The 27,341-nt window shown below is 41.4% G+C and overlaps 1 protein-coding gene across 1 annotated transcript; it reads left to right on the forward strand.

Annotated features, from left to right (window-relative positions):
- Positions 1–2,132: 2,132 nt before the first annotated feature.
- Positions 2,133–25,682, forward strand: LOC306920628 (mitochondrial inner membrane m-AAA protease component AFG3L1-like; the record flags this gene model as incomplete). The annotated part of the gene is made up of 17 exons (XM_079497437.1): positions 2,133–2,252; positions 5,797–5,887; positions 5,993–6,058; positions 6,772–6,887; positions 10,370–10,519; positions 11,267–11,341; positions 12,086–12,210; positions 12,815–13,103; positions 13,351–13,488; positions 14,417–14,570; positions 15,736–15,843; positions 17,726–17,851; positions 18,819–18,929; positions 20,707–20,822; positions 21,996–22,196; positions 23,516–23,710; positions 25,051–25,682. The coding sequence occupies 17 exons, from the start codon at positions 2,133–2,135 to the stop codon at positions 25,273–25,275; spliced, it is 2,406 nt and encodes an 801-aa protein (XP_079353563.1). The 3' UTR covers positions 25,276–25,682.
- Positions 25,683–27,341: the final 1,659 nt, after the last annotated feature.

Consider the following 27,341-nt stretch of genomic DNA (forward strand, 5'->3'; position numbering starts at 1 on the left):
TGGCTGGCTGGCTGGCTGGCTGGCTGGCTGGGAGTTTTTCACCACCTGTGTGCAACCTAACGCACACACAAACACACACGCACGTATTAACTGTATATATGATGCTTTCGGGTGTGCCAGTACAGTGACAGTACAGTAGAGGGACCGCCACACGGTAACTCTGTCATTTCTCAACCGTTTCGGACGCGGGGCGGCTCGCCGGAACCGGGCCAGCACCCTGGGTGCGTTCCTGTTTTTTTTTGTTATAGCCTATACAATATCACTATACTTTGTGCACACTCGAGTCAAATTCTCTACTCCAAAGGGCACTTTTAACCCGGCCTCCCTAATTTAGGCTTGTCATCTATAGGACCGTGGTTCCCAAACGTTGTCATGTCAAGGACCCCCAAATTGACACTAATTAGCCCATGGACCCCCATTTGAAAAGATATTCCAGGGACCCCCATAAGAGAAGATCTTTATAGCAGTGATTTCAACGACCCCCATTTTGACATGCATTAGTCTACGGACCCCCCCATTTAATGGCATTTCTATCTCTTGGACCCCCAATTTATATTGTAAAATCAATGTTAATTTAACCCTGAGAGTGTACAAATGGGGTCCGTTTGGTTCCATTTCTACACTCTGAGTTACAGACCCATAAGGGTCCATTTGGTTACAAACTATCATTTAGCTGCATGGGGAGTCAGGACCCCCTGGAACTACCTCAAGGACCCCCCTTTGGGAACCACTGATCTAGGAGATATTTATTTGTATGCATTTTACCACAAAAAAAAGGAAATAAATATCTTAAGCTCACATGATGTTACATCGTGATGTGTTGTGAGTTTTGATATGGCTGTATTTTCTGCATACTGTAGGCTATACATGCATACAGGTGATTTTACTTGTGTCTGGGGCACAAAACGTTTGAAAATCACTGATGCACACAGCATGTTCTGCACTAATGACAGCCAGCTCCTCCCACAGACTACACACAGGCTCTGTCACTTTGATTCAATGATTTATGAGACATTAGCTTTGGCCATTTCATGGGATTACATGACACTGACACCAACACACACAAAAAAATCAGTGTAGAAGAAAAACTCCTATATGAGAAACTGAGAGATTATACTTTGGTTCTCAAACATCTCTAACATGGGGAGATGTTTGAGAACATCTCTGGGACCCCTGGGTTGGTTTTCTTGTGATTTTGTTTTTCCAGAAAACTAGAAGGGTTTATTTGAAATAAAAAAATAATTGAAAAACATAATTTCTATGTAATAGTTTCTATTGACCGTTTACCTTATCCTGTGACATTCCTTCATTAAAAATGATTAAATGGGGGACTTTGACCCCCTGGAAACCATCAAGGACCACTGGGGGTCCCGGGCCATCAAGGACCACTGGGGGTCCCGGGCCACACTTTGAGAGGGAACTTCTCTATAGATCTCTAGCCCAGTGGTACCCAAAGTGGGGTCCGGGGACCCCCAGGGGTCCCTGAGGGAGTTCCAGGGGGTCCCCATGCAGCTAAATGATAGTTAATTGTAACCAAGTGGACCCTTGGGTCTGTAAGTCAGAGAGTGTACAAATGGAACCAAACGAACCCTAACGGGTCCGTTTGGTTCCATTTGTACACTCTCAGAGTTAAATTAACATTGATTTTACAATATAAATTGGGGGTCCCGGAGATAGAAATGCCATTAAATGTGGGTCTGTGTAGACCAATGCATGTCAAACTGGGGGTCCTTGAAATTAAACAAAAATCTTCTCGCATGGGGGTCCCTGGCATATCTTTTCAAATGGGGGTATACTTGACATGAAAAAGTTTGGGAACCATCCCTCTAGCCTGAGTTCCAGCCTGCCGTGACAGAGGGAACGCAGCGAATCAGACTGTCTGGAACCACCAGGGCAGGCTACTAGATCTCCGCAGCATCATTCTATCTCTATGAATGAAGGGATAACCAAACGCCACCTACAGTCGCTCGCTGTACATTGTGTACCGATACAGCTGCTCCAATTCTCGCGAGTTGCCCGAGATTTGGTGTCACTCACAGACAGTATTGGAGTGGGCTATACTTCCAATACCGCTTGTTGGGTTGTTGCAGAGGATCCTTCTGCAGACAGAAGGCTGAACATCGGGTCGCATGATGGGGCTTATTTCAGTGAGCGTCCTGCCCTTTCGGAACCGAGTGCTGGCGCTGGGAAGAGAATTCTCTACAAAAGCAGCAACTTCTGGCCAGAGTCGCCACAGTGGAGCACTATCATCGGTGAGGGTCTCATTGCTTTGTTCTTCTATCTATTACATAATTATTGGCATATCTTTCCAAAAAGTTATGAATGCAACATTTCACATTTTGTACAACTACTTTCAAATATATTTTTTAAATACTGTTGCATTAAGTGTAAGACCCCACGTGTAATAGCAGTTCAAAACAAGTACACAATGTTCTACCACGTTACATATAGGAGAGGGAAAATGACAGTATAAATGCAATTATTTCGTGTATATGTCACACGCGCGTTAGTTGAGCATAGTCGGGGGAAATTATATAATTACACGTATTTACAGACACAGGTCAATTTGGGTCATCTTCTGTAATTTCGTGAGATTTTATCTGAGGGGGTGTGTCTCTGTCTGTGTCACAGTGTCAACAGCCCTCCAAGCAGCATGGAAAGAACGAAGGGGGGGGGGCTCAATAATTCTTGTAACATTTCATTGTTTGTACTAATACCATTATCGCTTTATATTTAATCAAGCCTTTAATGACAATGAAGCCATTTTAAATTATTATATCTTGATAAGTTATTTGATCAAGTCATTGGATTATAATATGAGCTGGATGTTTCTGATTTCTCAAAGGTATTCCTATTTATAGGCTGCCACAGCTGTCTTGACTTGTTTTCTCCCCTCTTTTCTCTTTGTACGTCTGTCTTTATGCTCTTGCCTTTTTTTTTTTTTTTTTTTTGCAAAATAACTAATTTATAGCAAATTTAAGTGTAAAATGTTTTGTATGCATGCAAGCATGTTTTAGTTTTGCTGAAAGAAATCACAATGTTTCTAATAGCCTATATTATGCAAAATGTCAAGGTGTGCCAAAACAGTCTTTTCATATATTTTTTTAATGTAAGTGTTATTCTCTGTAATCATTACCTCCATCAACAGAGTTGGACAGAGGTTGTGTTTTCAAGCCATTCAGTTTGTTTATGTTTCTGTCTAAGCAAAATAACTTGAGGCCGGATGTGCCGGATGTTCATGAGACTTTGGTGGGAATGCCTTGAAGAGATGAGTAACTCTGGTTGAAGGGTCAAAGGTCATGGTCATAATCAAGGGGAAAATGATTTGCACATCTCAGGCATATAGTGGTGATGGAGGTATATGCACTATACTGCACTGGTGATGGAGGTATATGCACTATACTGCACTGGTGATGGAGGTATATGCACTATACTGCACTGGTGATGGAGGTATATGCACTATACTGCACTGGTGATGGAGGTATATGCACTATACTGCACTATACTGCACTGGTGATGGAGGTATATGCACTATACTGCACTGGTGATGGAGGTATATGCACTATACTGCACTATACTGCACTGATGATGGAGGTATATGCACTATACTGCACTGGTGATGGAGGTATATGCACTATACTGCACTGGTGATGGAGGTATATGCACTATACTGCACTATACTGCACTGATGATGGAGGTATATGCACTATACTGCACTGGTGATGGAGGTATATGCACTATACTGCACTGGTGATGGAGGTATATGCACTATACTGCACTATACTGCACTGGTGATGGAGGTATATGCACTATACTGCACTGGTGATGGAGGTATATGCACTATACTGCACTGGTGATGGAGGTATATGCACTATACTGCACTATACTGCACTGGTGATGGAGGTATATGCACTATACTGCACTGGTGATGGAGGTATATGCACTATACTGCACTATACTGCACTGGTGATGGAGGTATATGCACTATACTGCACTGGTGATGGAGGTATATGCACTATACTGCACTATACTGCACTGGTGATGGAGGTATATGCACTATACTGCACTGGTGATGGAGGTATATGCAGCACTATACTGCACTATACTGCACTGATGATGGAGGTATATGCACTATACTGCACTATACTGCACTGATGATGGAGGTATATGCACTATACTGCACTGGTGATGGAGGTATATGCACTATACTGCACTGGTGATGGAGGTATATGCACTATACTGCACTGGTGATGGAGGTATATGCACTATACTGCACTATACTGCACTGGTGATGGAGGTATATGCACTATACTGCACTATACTGCACTGATGATGGAGGTATATGCACTATACTGCACTGATGATGGAGGTATATGCACTATACTGCACTGGTGATGGAGGTATATGCACTATACTGCACTATACTGCACTGTTGATGGAGGTATATGCACTATACTGCACTATACTGCACTGGTGATGGAGGTATATGCACTATACTGCACTGGTGATGGAGGTATATGCAGCACTATACTGCACTATACTGCACTGGTGATGGAGGTATATGCACTATACTGCACTGGTGATGGAGGTATATGCACTATACTGCACTGGTGATGGAGGTATATGCACTATACTGCACTGGTGATGGAGGTATATGCACTATACTGCACTGGTGATGGAGGTATATGCACTATACTGCACTGGTGATGGAGGTATATGCACTATACTGCACTGGTGATGGAGGTATATGCACTATACTGCACTGGTGATGGAGGTATATGCACTATACTGCACTGGTGATGGAGGTATATGCACTATACTGCACTGGTGATGGAGGTATATGCACTATACTGCACTATACTGCACTGTTGATGGAGGTATATGCACTATACTGCACTATACTGCACTGGTGATGGAGGTATATGCACTATACTGCACTATACTGCACTGGTGATGGAGGTATATGCACTATACTGCACTATACTGCACTGGTGATGGAGGTATATGCACTATACTGCACTGGTGATGGAGGTATATGCACTATACTGCACTATACTGCACTGTTGATGGAGGTATATGCACTATACTGCACTATACTGCACTGTTGATGGAGGTATATGCAGCACTATACTGCACTATACTGCACTGGTGATGGAGGTATATGCACTATACTGCACGAGTGCAATCTTTGTAGAATCACATCAGAATCTGCACATCTAAGGAATTTGTCTTGGTGAGATTAATGTACTGAATACACTGTACATTTTCACAAATAAAAAAGTAAAGATGGGGACAAAGCTATAGACACAATAGACTATAGACACCAGATACTGTATGCAGTCAAGTTGTCTCGTTGATTCTGTAGGCAAGTTGAACATTTGAAATCCTAACTAACAAACTAAACCAAAGGATGTGATTCTGGTCAATCTGAGAACCCATCAGCAAAAAAAGAAAAACAGCTCGCCCTCTTTTCCTTTGAATTTGCGAGTCAACAGTATGTCTCGAGAGACTATAGATTCTGGTTGACATCCGACCATGTATTGTATTGAGTTGTGCTTGAAATGTACAATTCATCAATCAAATCAATCAATCGATTTGGGGGCTTGTGATACAGTGTGATTGGATGTGTAAGTGTGTTACACTACATGTCTGGTATACATGATCATATAGCATTATAAGCCCAACATTGCACATTTTGTTACAATATGGTTTGATCTAATTCTTCGTTGTAATTTCAGAGCTGTTCTCTAAAGTTCAGCAAGTTATACTAATTTATTTACCGTCCCTCTATTTCAGAACTCTGCCTTAATCCAGAGGAGGCTAACTGGATTAAATAAATGTAATTTCACACTTGCTCGATTACTTAGCTCCAGCAAACCACCAAAAGGTAAATACACATAATATGCAACTACACTGCATGTTGTACCTTTAACATTAGTTGTGGTACTGTGGTTTTAATTGTCCTTTCTTGTGCCAATGAATGTCCATATAGGATTTGAGAGGTTTTATCCAAAGAGTGAAGAGAGACCCAGCGCCAGCAAATCAACTGAAGATAAAGGTGAGTCTTCATCAACAACAGCAATATGTTCTACAGCAGGGCTGGGCAACTTTGACGATGGCGAGATCCAATATATTTCCACACTCACTCCAGAGGGTCATATTGCATATTACTGTCATAGGTAGCAAAAATATTTTTGCTATATTTGAATTGAAAACCTGAATATTCTTTTTGCTATTTTTGAAAAGTAACCTTATTGAATTTCAAATGCATTTAGTTATAGTTATGTTAACTTTATGAACTGTTAACTTAACTACATTGGACACAAAAAGACAATAACATTTTAATACTAAGTCATTAAGTACTAGTCATTTAATACATGGTCATGAAGTAATTAAAGCGGGTTTGGAATTGTAACAGCTGAAATCAATACTATATCAGTATTCTGATATTAACATGCGGGCCGCATTAACCCATTTTGGGCGGGAACCCCTTTTGGTGTTTTAAACATTATGTTATAATTTAGCTATTGAAAAATAGCAGATCTACAAGTTCATAGCGCGCCACCGAGTGGCGCGCTACGAGCTTGTAGGTCTGCTATTTTTTTTTTTAATCGTGAAAATGTGGCGCAAATCCTGACAGAAAACTGTCAGGATTTAGAAGACATTTTATAAATTTGGACGTCAGGCCTAAATGGGTTAAGTGAAGGTGGGGGCCTTTAGCTCTATTAGCTAAATAGTATTTCTTTCCCCCCCTATATTGTTAATGTATAGATGAAAACACTCAAGAGCCAGAACATCAGAAAGGTAACGGTGCAAATAAAGAAGAAGACAGAAGAGGAGGAGGAGGAGGAAATGAGGAAGAGTCAGACTGGTGGACACGATTTAAGGTGTAGACCGGACAACGTTTTTCTAAATTATTAGTGTGGTTGCCCTAACAGGGCAGAATCAATCCTCCGATCTTGGTGCTGAGCCAAACTGTTGAAGGTATATTCAGTGATTTCGCTTCATTCAAATATCACTTATTTTTTCTTTTTATTTTGATAATTCGCCCTACTATAGAGTGTGCTGACCATATAAGGAGTTCCTCCCTGTCCCCAGTGAGCCCCTGGGGTCAAAAAACCCTAGTTTCAGTTTTGGTGGCGGGTGGCAAAGCCTTCATCCAATCAGGATGAGAGGGGCCTTCCTCCAATCATGTGTGGGGGCGGGCCTTGGTGCACATGCTGTTGCACTTCCCCCCACTGTAGAGCGTGTGCATGTGCACATTTTGTTACCGGGCGGACTGGGTGGTTTACCAAATCACCCAAATCACTGAAGGCTCCTTTAAACTAACAGATATCATGAAGAAAGGCAAAGGCTCGCAACTCACTTTTGTAATGCTCCAAGTATTCATTCACAATCACAGCAGGCAGGACATACAGGGCTCCATTTTCGTCACCGCTAAAGCCCTTATCCCTAAACTTCTTTGCCTTTTTTTTACTATTTTAAAAAACATTTTTGAATAGTTTAACTATAGCCAATCTACATTGACACGTTGTGAGCTTGTAGACTGGCCATTTTAACTATTCAAAAATGTTTTGCAAAATAGTAAAAAAAAAGGCAAAGAAGTTTATGGATAAGGGGTTTAGCGGTGACGAAAATGGAGCCCACAACGTTTCGACCGGTATTGGTCTTTTTTCAAGTATATATACTGCCCTAACAGGGCAACCACACTATAGTAATTGTATTCAGTGAGTTGTATCATGAGAAATTGTGAAGTGGAGAGTGAATAATCACAGCTAAGTAAGGGATAATGGGCCTGGGCCATGGCTCAGTGGTCCAGGCACCATGGCTGGTAATCCAGTCTGGCAGTGTGCCGCGGGTTCGACTCCCGATCCCGACGGCCTTCACTGCATCTCACCCCCTCCCAGGTCTCTCTCCCCATTTCCTGTCAGCCTACTGTCTGTCCCTCCATAAAATATATAAAATAAAGGCGAAAGCCACAAAAAAAAAACCATTTAAGTAAGGGATAATGTACAGTGAGGTGAACGTTGGGGAAAATGTACTGGTTGGTCCTCAAAATAAAACCCTGACCAGATTGTGGGCCTCAAAATAAACCCTGACCGCCGGGTATTTATCTCACAAAGGATCTTTGGTTTGAATGTACACGCTGACAGGGTGTTGATCCTGATTCACGCTGAAGAGGGAATCATTTATTCCACTTACATAACAACAGTGTAAACAAACAGAGGCAGAACACCGGCCTGTTATTGAGTACAGTGACTGCTATCAGAAAATAACAGAATGCCAAATGCCTTGGTAGTTTTTAATTTTGCTGGAATCTATTAATTTTAAGCCATTCAGGCCTGACCTCAAAATTTAAAAAAAAATCTTCTAAATCCTCCAGTTTTCTGAAATAAATATTTTCACGATTTTTCAAAAATAGCAGACCTACAAGCTCGTAGCGCGCCACTCGGTGGCGCGCTATGAGCTTGTAGATCTGCTATTTTTTAATAGCTAAATTATAACAATGTTTAAAACACCAAAAGGGGTTCCCGCCCAAAATGGGTTAACTACTCATTTGGCACCATTCTGGATCATTATGAAAATATGAAACATTTACCCGCTATGGTCCAAATTTGTCCCTAATTTAATTTATACCCCATATTCCAGCCAATGTGACAACTTATACAACAGCATTCATGTCTGTTGGGTGCCTGTGGTCTACTTGATACAAAGATTTGTCCTTCTATTCTTTGATGTCTAATCAAAATGTTCCAATCCACGGCTGTTCATTGATATGATACTCTGATGTAGTGTTTGAAAAGCAACTTTCCAATGTTACGTTCTGCATGATACATTGATTGTCAATAATCAATTTAATTTAACTTTCCATTTCCTCTGATGTTAATGGTGAAGAGTCACACACAGTAACTGCATGATTGGTTGACCTGTCATGCAATCTAAACGACAGGAAAGATATTTACTAAAATATAAGACGAAGTCTTCATGGTCTGGTCAATCTCTCCCCACTTTTTATAGCTGTCCAAAGGTCTGGGCCTGTAGAATTACCGGTTTTGGCCATTTAAAAAAATGACAGATACCGGAAAATATAATTCCCTCCGGACATCCTGGGCGGTAAAATAAATAAACAAATGAAGTGCGCACACTCTCTCTCACTCACTCACACAGACATGCACGGACACACGTACGCAAACACGTACACGACAGACACACTTTAAAGATGGAGTGCCGTGATAATTCAACAATAACAATGCACGTGCATTTGAAGATGAAGCACTCAACAGAGATGCAGACGCCAAAAACAGACCTCACAACAGCTGTCCATTGCTCGTGTCACTGCAAGGTCGTGTTGCGTGCACGTGAAACCATGGTGCTAATCACAAAGATGGACACATGGAATACACAGTCCCGTCCCATAAAATGTTACCACTTGAATTGAAAAGCTCTACAAGGAGAATTTACTCTCGGGTTTTAATAAACGAATGATCTAATCATGAATCATTATTACGCACACATGACAAAATGCGTGATTTTAAGACATGACTGTCTATAATCCTTCATGCTCAAATAGTTTTTAATCAAAACATATATATAATGCTGTGACTGTGAGTGAGTGACTGTGAAGAGTGTTTTAAACATTATGTTATAGTTTAGCTATTGAAAAATAGCAGATCTACAAGCTCATAGCGCGCCACCGAGTGGCGCGCTATGAGCTTCTAGGTCTGCTATTTTTGAAAAATCGTGAAAATATTTATTTCAGAAAACTGGAGGATTTAGAAGACATTTTTAAAATTTCGAGGTCAGGCCAAAATGGATTAACTCATTCTGGATAAAAAAAATCTGTTTTTCTCCTCTGTTGAAAAGCTGAAGGCTGCACGATGGCAGCCCCTCAGTCAAATCTGGTCACATATTGTACATTGTTAAATGTACAATATGCTTGGTCTTTTGTGCATTAAAAAGGATGTGGCCGTTTTTAATACTAAATGTCCAGTCAATCACTCCTGACATTTTGTCCCGGCAGTTTAAAATCCTCTTGCGACCTTTATATATACTAGCCCTTACCCGTTGTGAGATATTGCCCCCCCCACCCCCCCTTGTGGCCGCTGGGGGTACTGCGCCCTGGGTGCGTTTTTAATTCACTAATAAATTAATTATTCATTTATAATTTGTTAAATTGGAAAAAGGGCTTCGTTAAGACCTCCATATTATTATGGTCAATGCCTGTGTGAAAAGTGGGAGCGATTGGTGCAGGCAGTGAGGAGCTACGGCGTTTTTTCTGACACACATTCATTTAGACAGACATTGGCTTAATTATAGTATGATAATATATAACTGTCTCTTTATAACTTTAGAACTATCTCCCTTTCAGGATGATTGTCCGTGGGATGAAAGCACTATGCGTAATGTAGCCTGTCTTGCGGGAGGCATGGCCACCGCCTTTCTGTACTTCTACTTGCGGGAAACAGGACAAGAGATCACCTGGACCGACTATGTCCATCACTACATGGCTAAAGGACTGGTGAGAGAAACTACAAACGTAGTGTTTCCTTTACGTGAGTGCCGAATGGCCTTCGCGTTTTGAGTATAAGGACACGCTGTGATTGGCCAGTACACTTGTGCAGGGACGCGCTTGTGCCTGTGATAGGCCAGTATACTAGCCACTTGGAGTGGCAGTCAGTGTTGTTTTCGTCGACTAAAACTAAGACGAAAAATGTTCGTCGACACTACCTTTTTCCACTGACGAAAACTAAATGGAAACTAAATAAAAACTAAGCTATGATGACTAAAACTAAGACTAAATATACTGACAATTGCGTCAAAAAATAAAAACTAGACTAAAATGTTAGGAAGGGACTAGTGGACAAGAGATCCAGTATAAGTCATTTTACGATTAGTAAAAAGAAGTCATTACGACAGCATCAAGGCCCGCCAAAATACATTTTAATCGACTAAATTAACTGTAGATTTAGTCCACTAAAATCTTATGACATTTAGTCGACTAAAACTAGACACTAAAACATTCCAGGTGACTAAAAAATGTGACTAATACTAAATTAAAACTATTCAAGAGACTATGACTAAAACTAAAGTCAAAATGTCTCTCGTGGCTCAAGTCACAGTCTAAAACTGTACTTGGGGGTACAGTGGGGCGTCACCATTTACTCAAACACGAAGGCCATTCGGCACTCGCTTCCTTTACCTGTAATTCCTTGCTTTGTGGTTGAAACGGTCATGACCTGTACACTATGTTGTGCTCTGCGCACAGGTGGATCACCTGGAGGTGGTCAACAAACAGTACGTCAAAGTGATTCCTTCCCAAGATGTGAATTCATCACAAGTGGTAAGCAGTAAAGCAAGAAATTATGTTTTTTTTTTGTTATTCACAAATATACCCACAGCATGACATCTGTGTCCGTGTAGCTCAGTCGGTAGAGCACTCGCCTCTCGACCACAAGGTTATGGGGTCGATCCCGGGTCTAGCTCAACCCATCTCCCAGGGGTCTATTAGCCTCGGATACCCAGACGTTTTTATTTCCAGGTAGGAAAAAAAAAGGCTGGGGCCGAGTCCACTTGCATACAGTAGCGCAAATGTCGATCACTCTCTGCTGATTTCTGATCGTCTGCACCTTTGTTAAATTGACATACACACGTACACACACACACTCCTCTCTCTATCTGTCGCTCTAATGAATTAGTCTCATGTCGCGCAGCTGCGTTTAGATTCTCCCGGCGGATCCTGCCGGGAGCTGCCTATGCCATAGAATGCATAGGTGGACCCCAGTCTAGGGGTCTATAGCACATTGCCAAACAGTGATAGACTCCTGCGCTCTGCCTTATACCGTCGACAATAAACCTCTCCAACCTACTACTATACCCACACATCAACATACAGTATGCGTTCACTTGTCATATAGACCATATTCACACAATGACCATTTTGCTGGAATGTCATAGCCTCGGAGTATGAAGTATACATGTATATGATGTAATGGCGAAATGGATGCCTTGTGATTATGATAAGTCACAACACTTTTATTTAAATTAACAAAACAAATAAGGTGTGTATGATGTGTCTACGTTTCAGAATTACTTGTGGTTCAACATTGGCAGCGTGAACTCCTTTGAGCATAAACTGGAAATGGCTCAACAGGACATGGGTTTGGACTCCACACAGAGAATACCTGTCTACTACTGCAGCGAGATCGATGGGTGAGCGAGGGAGGGAGGGTGATTCAATCTAAGCTAGAACAGACATTTTGGAGCGACTTTAGCTGTCTATGCTCAGGAGACATGTGGTGTCAGTCAGTGTTGTTTTCGTCGACTAAAACTAAGACGAAAAATGTTCGTCAACTACCTTTTTTCACTGACGAAAACTATATGGAAACTAAATAAAAACTAAGCTCTGAAGACTAAATTTCGTCAACAGCTAAAAACTAGACTAAAATGCTAGGAAGGGTCATGTTACACTTGGTTGCATGCTGAAAATAGCCGATCTACAAGCTCACAACGCGTCGCAGCACAGAGCTTGTAGATCGGCTATTTTCAGCTAGTGTAAAATCAGCCATTACGACGGCATCAAGGCCCGCCAAAATACATTTTAGTCGACTAAATCAACTCTAGATTTAGTCGACTAAAATCTTATGACATTTAGTCGACTAAAACTAGACTTAACACTAAAACATTCCAGGTGACTAAAATGTGACTAAAACTAAATGAAAACTATTCAAGAGACTACGACTAAAATTAAAATCAAAATTGCTGCCAAAAACAACACTGGTGTCAGTCTCGTGAAACATTTCTGTTTTCTTTACAGGACATTTCTGCTCACTGTTCTCCCTACCCTGCTACTGGTTGGCTTTCTGATTTTTGCCATGCGACAAGGACCAATGTCACGCGGCGGCGGCGGTGGCGGTGGCGGAGGCAAGAGTCGGCTAAATCCCTTCAGCATGAGTGAATCCAAAGCCAGGATAGTCAAAGACAATGGCGGCGTGCGCTTCAAGGATGTCGCGGGCTGTGAGGAAGCCAAACTGGAGATCCTGGAATTTATTAACTTCCTGAAAAACCCTCACCAGTACCACGACCTGGGAGCCAAGATTCCTAAGGTATGTGTACATGTATTGTTCTTAAAAAAAATATATATATATAATATATATATAATTTTTTTAGATTTGTTTTGTGGATTTTATGCCTTTATTTATAGGACAGTAGACTGACAGGAAATGGGGAGTGACACGCAGCAAAAAGGGATTCGAACACCCTGTCCGGCTGCATTTGAAAGCCTATAATAGCTATAACATGCTCTTTTCTCAGGACCTTGTAAAGTTTAACACATGTCCATGATGTCTCCAGGGTGCAGTGCTGTCCGGCCCGCCAGGGACCGGGAAGACGCTACTGGCTAAGGCAACAGCAGGAGAAGCTGATGTCCCCTTCATCACTGTCAATGGGTCAGAGTTTCAGGAGATGTTTGTTGGCGTGGGTCCAGCCAGGGTCAGTATTTGGTTGCAGTGCTGAGCCCTGTGAATGAAACGCATTCAATCATTTGGTCCTCCAAATGACTGAATACGTTCATTCTTAGAGCATGGATCTTGATTTGACGTTGTGAGCACTGAGCATGTGTACTGTGTGTGACTTCATTATGATATTGATAGGTACTTGTTTCTCTCTGGCAACTGGCCAGTGATAATTCTGGTTCTACAATTTACAATTTAGGCATTTAGCAGACGCTCTTAATCCAGAGCAATTTACATTAAGCAATAACAAAAGAATGGCATACATCACATATATAAAAAGTAGTTATCATGAATCATGCGTAAACTAAGAACGTAACAGTGGATTATCTATGTAAACTATACATACTATATTATATATTATACATGTGTACTATAAAGTGCTATGACTACATAAAATGCAATTCTAGTGCTGTCTACGTAACAAGCTATAAGTCTGTTTAAAATACTATCTAAGTCTACATAAAGTGCTATCTAAGGGGCTAGGCTAGGGCAAGTGCTACGGGCCATGGTGGAGTCTGAAGAGATGGGTTTTCAGACTACGGCGGAAGATTGGGAGTGAGGCTGCAGTTCTGACTGTGATGGGAAGTGCATTCCATTGTTTTGGAGCCAGAAGGGAGAAGAGTTTGGGACGTGTGGAGCGTTGTCCCGGCGTTTTTAGTGAAGGTACCTCCAGCTTCCCTGCGTTGGCTGATCTGAGTGCGCGGGAGGGTTTGTAGGGTACGGTCATACTTGTGAGATATGGGGGAGCCATGCCATGCCATGCCATTCTGTTAGTTCTACTGTGATGCCAGATCTCACAAATTGATCCCAAAAAGCTTGGACAAAAGTTCTGCAAGTCTCCTGGCAAGGCAAAAATGATGTCCAATCGGCTCAATTGATTTATTTTCCCCTGTGCCCTATTTCAGATAAGGGATACGTTCGCCATGGCTAGAAAGAATGCCCCCTGCATCCTGTTCATTGACGAGATCGATGCTGTGGGAAGGAAGAGAGGCAAGGGTAGCGTTGGGGACCAGAGTGAGCAGGACAACACACTCAACCAGCTGCTGGTGGAAATGGATGGTACGGTTATGATATGAATCACCTGTTGACATGCCGTACGGTTATGATAATATGAATCACCTGTTGACATGCCGTACGGTTATGATATGAATCACCTGTTGACATGCCGTACGGTTATGATATGAATCACCTGTTGACATGCCGTACGGTTATGATAATATGAATCACCTGTTGACATGCCGTACGGTTATGATAATATGAATCACCTGTTGACATGCCGTACGGTTATGCTAATATGAATCACCTGTTGACATGCCGTACGGTTATGATATGAATCACCTGTTGACATGCCGTACGGTTATGATATGAATCACCTGTTGACATGCCGTGCGGTTATGATATGAATCACCTGTTGACATGCCGTACGGTTATGATATGAATCACCTGTTGACATTCCGTACGGTTATGATATGAATCACCTGTTGACATGCCGTACGGTTATGATATGAATCACCTGTTGACATTCCGTGCGGTTATGATATGAATCACCTGTTGACATGCCGTACGGTTATGATATGAATCACCTGTTGACATGCCGTACGGTTATGATATGAATCACCTGTTTGACATGCCGTACGGTTATGATATGAATCACCTGTTGACATGCCGTACGGTTATGATATGAATCACCTGTTGACATGCCGTACGGTTACGATATGAATCACCCGTTGACATTCCGTACGGTTATGATATGAATCACCTGTTGACATGCCGTACGGTTATGATAATATTAATCACCTGTTGACATGCCGTACGGTTATGATATGAATCACCTGTTGACATGCCGTACGGTTATGATATGAATCACCTGTTGACATGCCGTACGGTTATGATATGAATCACCTGTTGACATGCCGTACGGTTATGATATGAATCACCTGTTGACATGCCGTACGGTTATGATATGAATCACCTGTTGACATGCCGTACGGTTATGATATGAATCACCTGTTGACATGCCGTATTCAGTAATACTGTATGTCCCTTCCTAACATTAGGGCTGGGCAATATATCAATGTCATATTGGTACTGTGATATGAGACTAGGGATTTGGATATTTGAATAGTGTGATGTGGCATAAGTCAGTGTTTCATCATCAAATTATTGATTTTTACGTATTTGGTATTTGGTATTTTGACAGTTGGTGACACTCTTCTCTTTGCAGGGTTCAGACCCAACACTAACGTGATCGTTTTGGCTGGCACCAACCGACCTGACATTCTGGACCCAGCGCTGATGAGGCCTGGGCGCTTTGACCGACATATCTACCTAGGTACACACTACACACCTGGCCTCTTCTGCAGTATAGGCCTCTATTGTTAACTCTGCCTGCAGGAGATTGTGTCTGTCTGTCTGTTGCTAATATAAGGGACTATAGTGGACAAGAGATCCAGTATAAGTAATTGTACAAGTGGTTGCATGCTGAAAATAGCAGATCTACAAGCTCACAACGCGTCGAGCTTGTAGATCGGCTATATTCAGCAAGTGTAAAATCAGTCATTACGACAATATCAAGGCCTGCCAAAATACATTTTAGTCGACTAAATCAACTGTAGATTTAGTCGACTAAAATCTTATCACATTTAGTCGACTAAAACTAGACTAACACTAAAACATTCCAGGTGACTAGAATGTGACTAAAACTAAATAAAAACTATTCAAGAGACTATGACTAAATCTAAAATCTAAATTTGCTTCCAAAAACAACACTGCATCAGCGTCATATATTTTGTGCACGCTGACCCATAATTAATAGCTACCGTATGTGTCTGTTACATTCAGCGCTGTTGTCCAACTCTTCATGTTTGTACTTAGGGGTGCGTGTGTGTGTTTGAAGTGCATCCTTTTGATCTTTGTGAGTGACGTAGATGATCTGTCTGTCCATGCCTGCTCAGTCTCCTCCAGACCCTGCTGCTCTTTATCATTATTGCTACAGAATGGAGATAGATCACACTCTATGAACAACAACACGTTATGTACAATTATTTTTCAGAATTATAGCCATTTCCAGTTTTTATAGTGATTAACCCATTCTGGACGGGAACCCGTTTTGGTGTTTTAACTAAGCATTATGTTATACTTAGCTATTGAAAAATAGCAGATCTACAAGCTCATAGCGCGCCACCGAGTGGCAAGCTTGTAGGTCTGCTATTTTTTAAAATTCATGAAAATGTGGCACAAACCTTTGAATATATATTCTTTCAGAAGACTTTTTATTTATTTCGACGTCAGGCCTAAATTGGTTAATTATGGTAATTACTCAATTTCTGACTAAACGGTGACTCGTATCACTCGGCATACGCCAGAAATGGATTCAGCACATAAAAATCATATAGAAACAACACATTGAGTACTTTTCTGCAAGAATGCCTACAGGGTCATTTTCTGAAGGGTTTTTTCCCGTCTGGGGATTGGTCTAAGAGGGTGGGGTCCAGGGTGACATCAAGGTGGAGACGGTGACACTGACTGGAGCCATCAGTATTGAGGGAGAAGTCATGAGTGGAGCGGATGAGGGAGTCTCGGACAATGATCATTCGGATTTATTACAGTTGAGTTTTATAAAGATTGGTTCCATCCAGTGTTGATTTCGTCGAGTAAAACTAAGACAATTTTTTTTCGTCGACTACCTTTTTTCACTGTCGAAAACTAAATGTAAACTAAATGAAAACTAAGCTATGATGGCTAAAACTATGACTAAATATACTGACAATTTCGTCAACAAATAAAAACTAGACTAAAATGTTAGGAAGGGACTAGTGGACAAGAGATCCAGTATAAGTCATTTTACACTTTAACAACGTGAGCTTTTAGATCGGCTATTTTCAGCAAGTGTAAAAAATAAATACATTTTAGTCGACTAAATCACCTGTAGATTTAGTCGACTAAAATCTCATGACATTTAGTCGACTAAAACTAAACCAACACATTCCAGGTGACTAAAATGTGACTAAAACTAAGTGAAAACTATTCAAGAGACTATGACTAAAACTAAAATAGAAATGTGCTGCCAAAAACAACACTGTTTGCATCCATGTTTTGACGTGGGTCAGGCAGGAGGTGTGGGAGGGGTGGGCGATGGTTGTGGAGGGGAGGTAGAGTTGTGTGTCATGGGATTGGGTCGTTTTCATGATGTGTTGTTCTCTTCCACCATGCAGGGCCACCTGACATAAAGGGCAGGGCATCCATCTTTAAGGTGCACTTAAGACCTCTCAAACTGGACCCCAGTATAGAGGAAGAGGTTCTGGCTAAAAAGTTAGCTGCACTAACTCCAGGTTTTACTGGTGAGCTCATTGGAATAATTGCATGTGTAATGTGTATAGTTGAATACCAGACGACTCGCCCCTTTACCAACTCGCCCCCGCGAAATGTGTTAATGTAGTTAAAGGACCACTTCACCACTTTTCAACCTATCTTCATATAATAGGTCCTCACTAATAATCATGAAAAAATGGTGCAATTTTTTTTCTACTCGGTCTGTGTCTCATAGGAGGGCTGTGGGCAGTTCAGAAACCGTCTTCCAGTGACATCATCGATGGGGAATACAATCTAATAGAAACTGCAGGCTTTCTAGTCCTGAAAAGTTGCAATGCGAAAATGGAAGCCATCGTTCTCACGATAATGAAAATATAAATATTTTTGTAAAAAAAAATCTGCCTAATGATGATGTCACTGGAAGACGGTTTCTAAACTGCCCACAGCCGTCCTATGAGACACAGACTGAGTAGAAAGAAATCGTGCCATTTTTTCATGATTATTAGTGAGGACCTATTATATGAAGATAGGTTGAAAAGTGGTGAAGTGGTCCTTTAACAGTTAATTTAGTATTTCCCTCCCTCTCTGTAATCTGAAATTATCTTGAATACAGATTTATTTGATTGTATAGTAGTCGATCTCTATACTTAAGAAAGAATAACATGAGACAGAGATGAACTTAATTAAGTTAATTTAGGACCTTCTAGCAGTTAATTTCTTCCATGTAGCCCATGTTTTGTAATGGCATCATCATGCTATTATGCCCGTGGATATACAGAGTGAACTTAACAATGATACATTAATATGATAATACCTTTTTATATAATCACCAACATGAAATTATGTTTGTTATTTACAGCTGGGCAGAGTAGTGGAGCGGGTCCTGCTGGGTCAATCTGTAGTGCTCATAAAATAGTTTTTGTCTTGCCTTGCTACATAACTGAATATATTATTATTATTATTTTACAGTTATGATCTCTCCTTTTTGTGTCCCAGGAGCCGACATCGCTAACGTGTGTAACGAGGCAGCTCTCATCGCAGCGCGGCACCTCAACCAGTGGATCAGCACTAAGCACTTTGAACAGGCCATCGAGAGGGTTATCTGTGGTGAGTTAACCCATTTTGACCTGAGATCAGATTCTAAAAATGTCTTCTACATCCTGACAGTTTTCTGAAAAAGCTATGTTTCTATGTCAGTCGTTCTTCGATTAAAAAAAAATAGCAGACCTACAAGCTCGTAGCGCGCCACTCGGTGGCGCGCTATGAGCTTGTAGATCTGCTATTTTTCAATAGCTAAAGCATAATGCTAACACCAAAAGGGGTTCCTGCCCAAAATGGGACAAATGGGACAGTACGCCAATCTAATCCAGTGGTATTCAAACATCTTCATTTCAAGGACCCGCATAACTTGAGTGTATACAAATGCACCAGTATATATAGGTCCTTGCAGACTGGTTGTGTTTTTCAGCAATTTCCCGACATTTCTTTCACCATTTGTTTGAAAAACACGTCAGTCTGCAATGAAGGACCTTAAGGGTCTTTTGTATACTCTCAGAGTTACAGACCTGTAAGGGTCCAATTGGTTCCATTTGTATACTCTCAGATTTACAGACCTGTAAGGGTCCAATTGGTTCCATTTGTATACTCTCAGATTTACAGACCTGTAAGGGTCCAATTGGTTCCATTTGTATACTCTCAGGCCCTCATTTATCAATTGAGTGTAAAATCTGCCCCAAATTCGAGCCCTATGAAATCAAGCCCCCCCCCCCCCCCGTCTTTGCGACATGAACAACTGCAATACGACCATGATGGAAAAAGCCAATAAAAAAGTTTCCCCCCGCTTGCCTTGCTGCCCGCCTCACCCCCCCCCCCCCCCCCCCCCCCCAACTGGTGTGTTGTATCTTAAATAAATAAAGAACGAACACCTGCATGAATTAAATAATAGCTGTAGGCCTACCCTACACTGTTTCCCTCTCGCCTCGCTTGTCTGGCTGTCATGTCCACACACGCACGCACGCACGCACGCACATACTTGCAAGCAACTGTCACTGTGTCACTGTTAGTTGTAAAGTAGCCTGGCCGAGCCATGAGGCCCATAGGGCAGGAGCCTATCTCCTGTTTCTGTAGCGTGAGGCAGCTTGATGTACAAGTACACCCCCTGGACATGACGCTAGTATGTCGCAGGGACTTACGGCCAATCCAACCCTTGATGCTGAGTGTCAAGCAGGGAGGCACTGGGTCCCATTTTTAGAGCTCCCTGCTACCGGTATGCGCTCATGCAAAACACTGTTTAAATGGCTTAAGCATCTAACTTGCAACATTGTTTTTAATTGCGCGATTTTAATTGCTTGCACACTTGGAAATATCCTACCAATTTCATATGACATGCCTTTACAAAATATATTTTTGTCACATGTATTATTAGTTTTATACATTTTACGAACATATGTTTAGATGCCTGTGACAGCCTGTCAACAGTTCAAACAATGCTGCTCCGCTTTTCTACGACAGAAAAACAGCTGAGGACAATTAAAGCCTACGACAGCTCCCGACCTGACGTGATTTATGTCCTGACTCCTGGCGCATGTTCAAGTTCAAGGTTTTGCGGAAATGTTAAATGCCGAAAATTGCGGTAATTCCGGCGTGCACCCATATTTTGGCGTACGCCGTGTTGATAACTGAGGGCCTCAGAGTTACAGACCTGTAAGGGTCCATTTGGTTCCATGTGTAGTCGACTAAAACTAGACTATAACACTAAAACGAAATGAAAGCTATTCAAGAGACTAAAATTGAAAGTTGCTGCCAAAAACAACACTGCATACAGTACAGTATACACACATGCGTGGTCAACGTCTGTCTGTTAACGAATCCTCGACGCCTGCAGGTGTGGAGAAAAAGACCCAGGTACTGCAGGCTGTGGAGAGGACCACTGTGGCGTACCACGAGGCAGGGCATGCTGTGGTGGGCTGGTTCCTAGAGCATGCAGACCCGTTACTGAAGGTACGTAACATGCTGTGGTGGGCTGGTTCCTAGAGCATACAGACCCCTTACTGAAGGTACGTAACATGCTGTGGTGGGCTGGTTCCTAGAGCATACAGACCCCTTACTGAAGGTACGTAACATGCTGTGGTGGGCTGGTTCCTAGAGCATACAGACCCCTTACTGAAGGTGCTTCCTCCTTCCTTCTGTTGTTTCTTGGCTCCTGCAGTCTATGTAGTAGGGCATTAAGCAACTAGTCTTAATGCCCTACTACATAGACTGGATCCTGTGAAGTGGCGTACCTGTGCGTAGGCAGACTGCATGATCCACTAGTCGACCTTGCTGGTACTAGTTGACTAGTTGATAAGAAGAAAATAAAAGTTTATTTATTTATTTATTTATTTTATTCCCGATTTTGTAGGCCTCAAGATCAGGTAGATTATAGTTATAGTCACCAATGTACACAGTTTTTAAATGTACAAATATTTATTTCCCCCCCCCCAAAAAACAATATTTATTTATTTATTTTTTACATAATAGGTGGTTAAACAACTAGTCGACTAGTAAACTTGGCAACTAGTCAACTTTTTCTCCACCTTATCCAGATGCATCGATTGATTGAATACGTGTTAACAGTTTGCAAAAAAAACGTACATTGGTACAGTTATACAAATGAATGCTAAATGGATAACCCAAAAAAGCCACGCGGGCTTGTTTCCATTGTGGAATCAAGCCCTGTATTCAATTCAATCGAGACATATGGTTTGTGGGATCCTTTTTATATATATACGTCCATATTGTCCTCCTCAACACGTTTAGCTCATTTTGGGCGGGAACCCCTTTTGGTGTTAGCATTATGTTATGCTTTAACTATTGAAAAATAGCAGATCTACAAGCTACGAGCTTGTAGGTCTGCTATTTTTGAAAAATCGAAGAACGACTGACATAGAAACATAGCTTTTACAGAAAACTGTCAGGATGTAGAAGACATTTTTAGAATCTGATCTCAGGTCAAAATGGGTTAGAGAAGTTGGAAGAAGGATTCATGGGGTCACTGTGTGTGTGTCAAATACATTATTTTGACACTCACAAACGCACAGTTTCCAACCTTCCTCGTGCACACTCTCATTCTTATCTTCAATCTTTCACTACATCGACCGGTGGCATGATGGCTGATCTGTGTCCGATCTCTAGGTGTCGATCATTCCCAGAGGGAAGGGGCTGGGCTACACTCAGCATCTTCCCACGGAGCAGTACCTGTTCACCCAGGAGCAGCTGTTTGACAGGATGTGCGTGATGCTGGGAGGCCGCGTGGCAGAGCAGGTCTTCTTAGGCCGAGTTACCACCGCAGCACAGGACGACCTCCGGAAGGTCACACAGTCTGCCTACGCACAGGTACGCCACTTCACAGGATCCACGGCAGGTGTTTTAAAAAAGAAATAGCAGATCTACAAGCTCGTACAGATCTGCTATTTTTTGAAAAATCGTGAAAATGTAGCGCAAATCTTTGAACGTTTTTAACTCAATTCTTTGCTTCTGGGAGGTCACTGGAACAACATATTTTCAGATGGGGGTCGGCGGCCAATTACATATATTTTTTGGGAGTCCTTGACATGAAATTGTGTGAGAACGACTGACACAGAAACATAGGTTTTTCAGAATATTGTCTATTTAGAAGACATTTTTTTAGAATCGGCCTCAGGTCTAAATGGGTTAAATAAAACGGGATGCACATAGTCACAGTCTTCGGTGAAGAGGTGACCACCGAAAACTACAACACATGACTATGAATAGGCCTTTAGCTGAACAGGCCATCTGCTTTTTGTCTTTATCAATCAATTATTTTATGTTTTTTCACTGCTTTAAATGTACCAGTCCTATATTCAATTCAATTCAATTCAAAGGGCTTTATTGGCATGAGAAAACATACGTTTACATTGCCAAAGCAAAAGGCACAATACAACAATACAGCAATACAATCAAAACAAAATGTATTTGAAAGTCAGAGTCTTCAATAAATCAATTTCTACAGTATGTGCCAAGATCACTCAAGGCAGATGGTGCAGGAATACACACAATGAGTCTTTAGAGTGGTTGTGTTCCATTTGATGTCTTTCTCCTATCACAGCAGCTCACAAATCTTGTGTTTGCACATTTTTGTACTTCGCCCTGCAGCAGATATGGGAGTTTTCTGTCATTATTTCCCTTCACGACCTCGGACCAGTGTTGTTTTTGGCAGCACATTTCTATTTTAGTCTAGTCCTAGTCTTTGGAATGAAACTTCATTTAGTTTTAGTCACATTTTAGTCACCTGGAATGTTTTAGTGTTTTAGTCTAGTTTTAGTCGACTAAAATGTATTTTATCGGGCCTTGATGCTGTCGTAATGACTGATTTTACACTTGCTGAAAATAGCCGTTCTATAAGCTCACAACGCGTCGCGCTGTGCATGCAAAATGCAAGTGTAAAATGACTTGTCTTTTATTTATACTGGATCTCTTGTCCACTAGTCCATTTCTAACATTTTAGTCTAGTTTTTATTTGTTGACGAAATTGTCCATATATTTAGTTTTAGTTTTACTCATCATAGCTTAGTTAATTTAGTTTCCATTTAGTTTTCCTCAGCGAAAAAAGGTAGCCGACGAACATTTTTCGTCTTAGGTTTAGTCGACGAAAACAACACTGCCTCGGGACTAAATCGTAGCTCCATTTCCAGGTGGTGCAGTTTGGAATGAGCGAGGCTGTAGGCCAGATGTCCTTCGACCTGCCGCAGCAGGGCGACATGGTGACAGAGAAGCCCTTCAGTGAACCCACCGCCGAGCTCATAGACCAGGAGGTGCGCTCGCTCATAGACGCTGCCATCCACCGAACACGTCAACTCATCACGAGCAAGAAGGACATGGTGGAGAAGGTGAGAGATCACTCATGACAGATCTAGAAAGTAGAGAGAAGGGAACAAACTCGGGAGGTGTTTTAAGCATTATGTTATTCCTTAGCTGTTGAAAAATAGCAGATCTACAAGCTCGTAGCGCGGCACCGAGTGTCGCACTACGAGCTCGTAGGTCTCCTATTTTTTGAAAAATCGCGAAAATGTGGCGCACATCTTTGAATATAAATTATTTCAGAGCAAACTTTTTTTTTTAATGTTTTTTTTGTGGCTTTCGCCTTTATTTTATACTTTTTTTATGAAGGGACAGACAGTAGGCTGACAGGAAATGGGGAGAGAGATGGGGGGGAAGACATGCAGTAAAGGCCGTCGGGATCGGGAGTCGAACCCGCGGCACACTGCCAGACTCAATAGCTAAAGTATAACATACTTTCCCGTCCAGAATGGGTTAAATGGGTTAAAATGGTTTTGAAAATAGTAAAAAAAAGAAAAGGGGCAAATAAGTTTAGGGGTAAGGGGTAAGGGGTGGCTCAAGATAGGGCCCTAAGGATGAGAGGAAAAGGGGAAATGGGGCAAAAAAATTAAATGATATATAAATATATACATGTACTCTATGTATAAATATACGTCTGTATTCATCTGCTCTCGGGTGGTGCAGTAGTATGAACACAAGTAAGACGCGCGAACGCGGGAAGCGAACGCAGCTCGTAAATTGCAATAACAACAATTAGAATAAATTACGTACTTTTTTAAGGTTTTTTTTAAGTTCTCTTTTTTTTCTTTTTTTTAAGTGTTTTTTTAAGTTATTTTTTTTTGTACGTTTTTTCTTTTTAAGTTTTTTCTTTTTAAGTTTTTTCTTTTTAAGTTTTTTCTTTTTAAGTTTGTGTGTGTGTGTGTGTGTGTGTGTTTTGTGTGTGATACAGCTGCGCCCTCTGGTGGCGGGCGGGTGGTGTTACAGCGGGACACACAGACAGACACACACACACACAGACAGACATGTTCTGCTAGGTTTCATAGTTAGTGCTCACTGCGTTCGCAACAATTGGCCCATGTTCGGGGGAGCGAAGACAAGCGGTGAGGGTGATATTTGTCACTGCACGTATTCCCTACAGGCTGCGGCGCCACCTGTAGGATGGAGGCTCCTCACAGGTGAATTAGTGGGATACAGCAGCAGTGACAACACAGAGAAATGTGTGTGTGGGGAGGAATCACTTGGCATAAAAGGGATTAAATTGGGGAGAAAAACTGGTACAAAATAAAGAAAATCTACATGCATGAAAAAAAATAAACATACAGATAGTTGACAATAACATTTTATTCACTCAAATACGTTTTTATTCATCATTTCACCTCTGCTGTTGCAGGTCGGAAAGTGTCTACTAGAGAAAGAGGTTTTAGACAAAGGTGACCTGCTGGTTCTGCTCGGGCCTCGTCCCTTCGAAGAGAAGTCCACATATGAGGAATTTATTGAAATAGGAGACGTGGAGGAAGACATTTCCTTACCCGAGGGGCTGAAAGACTGGAACGAGGACAGAGGGGAGAGGAAACACCCAGAGAAGCGACAAGGGAAGGGGGCCCTTTACCTGTAGATACACTGCGACCACTGGACCTACATGTTTAAAGATGTCAAAGGCCATTTATGGCTCAGACTGACTGAATGTTGTCAGGGGCTCGTAGAGTCGTGTCAGGTTTATGCTTTCATAAAGCTGACACGACCTGACCTCATTCATATCTCACGAAGAGAAGCAGGACATCAGGGTGGTGATATAATAATGTGCACTCTGTCTGAAATGACCTAAATTATACAATGTGCAATTCTTCATCGTAGCAATTATGTTCCAGTGGGAATGCCAAAAATGGACTCCCTAGGTTTGGCTGGAGGATAATTTGAAGTAATTAAAGCCTGAAAAGTTCCTGTTTCTGTGAAGGCAGCTGTCTACAGCATAACATTCACTGGAGGTGCCTTGATACACTGTTGGCACACCTATAACACAATGACACTGGCACTGGATGTACTGTACAATACATTGTATCAACTTATGATGAACATACAATACAATTTATATAACGTGTTATTTCAAGTGAAATGTTAAAAACATATCGGGGCATGAAATGATGATGTTAATATCTGTAAACTCACTTGTTTAAGCTTAAAGTGTGTTTCTAAGTACGAGGTTGGTCATCTACGTCTACGTCAATGATTCTTCTCCATATGTTAGACCCGAAACAGATTTCAACCTTAACTTGTTATTGTTCTTTTGTTCTTTTCTTTTTTAAATCTCATAGCAGCCCCTGGATGATTGTCCCATGTTGTTTTTATGAGTTACCTATATGATGTGTGTTGAATTGAGCTTGACGCACGACACACGTAGGCCGACTACCTCCCCTCTCACAGTCAGATGTAGTGCAGATATGCATTATAATTGACATAATACTGTCAAATCTGCATTGAATAATGGAAAACCAGCTGTATAGTAGAAGGGCACAAAGGCATGAAGGGTTTACACAATCTTTCATTAGAGGTGAGGCACTGAATAAGAATCAAAGCTCGTAAGATTGTGTCATATTACATATTATACCTCACCAGAAGTATAGTTATAACTCAAAAACAGGGTTTTACTGTAAGTCATTATTCTCTGTTGAAGAAACAATAGATCCTGTCAGTGCAATTGCATTTATAGGGAAGAGTTTGGACTTGGTAGCGATAGGAAACAAACTGGGACCCGTCAGAATGTGCGTGAAAAGGTCTACACACTACCTTAAAGTGTCAATTTTGGTAACTGCCTCTGATCATGTTCTTATCAAAACAAACTAGGTTTTTAGGTTATTTTATTTTTACCAGAAATGTGACTGATAATAAACATATTGTATCCGTTGGCCGTTGCTGATATACTGTACAGTGTACATGATACAATATTATTCATTCATATATTCACTGTGCATTTATATTCATTCATTCGTTCACACAATCACTCATTCAGAGATCCAGTGCAGATGTCTAATGTCTAGGACCAACAACTCAGTTTTCTATTAGTTTTGTATTCCTAGGGGCCACTTTACCACTTTTGCAAGCAGAGCTTATTTTAATGACGTTTAGAACACAAGGAACACTTTCTTGGGGTTTGTATGTGTGTAATATGGTTTATTGGATAGTTTAGTTATGAAGCCATGTTCATGGCCTTCCTGGACTACAAAGTCACACCTCCATGCAGCCTCCTCCCTCTCCACAAGGAGGGGTAGTGCACTGAAGCATTATGGGCATTGTAGGAATTCAGCAATCCAGTCAAAACACACAGACTTCATTATGTTTCTGGCCATAGGATGCACATTTCAAATTGCGCTGCTGTTATCTATTACGAACACTATTAATATTGAGTTACTGCAGTTTCTTCCAGATGTGAAATGTTCCTACCTGCCTCTTTGCTGTTTCATTCTCACCACTGTTGCTACCACGACACACACCAATAATCTCCCTCTGAGGGTCAATAAAGAGTTATCTTATAGCAACATTAGCCATTAGCTATATTACTGTAAAACCATTGACATGATACCGTTTCATATACTCATAGCTCCACAGGGGTGCTGTATAGTAGTGCAGGGTCCGTCGAGTTGGAGTAGACCAAGTTATTGTTACGTGTTTCATGTTACTTTGTTG

This window comes from Electrona antarctica (genome assembly GCF_951216825.1).
Source record: "Electrona antarctica genome assembly, chromosome: 3".
Taxonomy (NCBI): domain Eukaryota; kingdom Metazoa; phylum Chordata; class Actinopteri; order Myctophiformes; family Myctophidae; genus Electrona; species Electrona antarctica.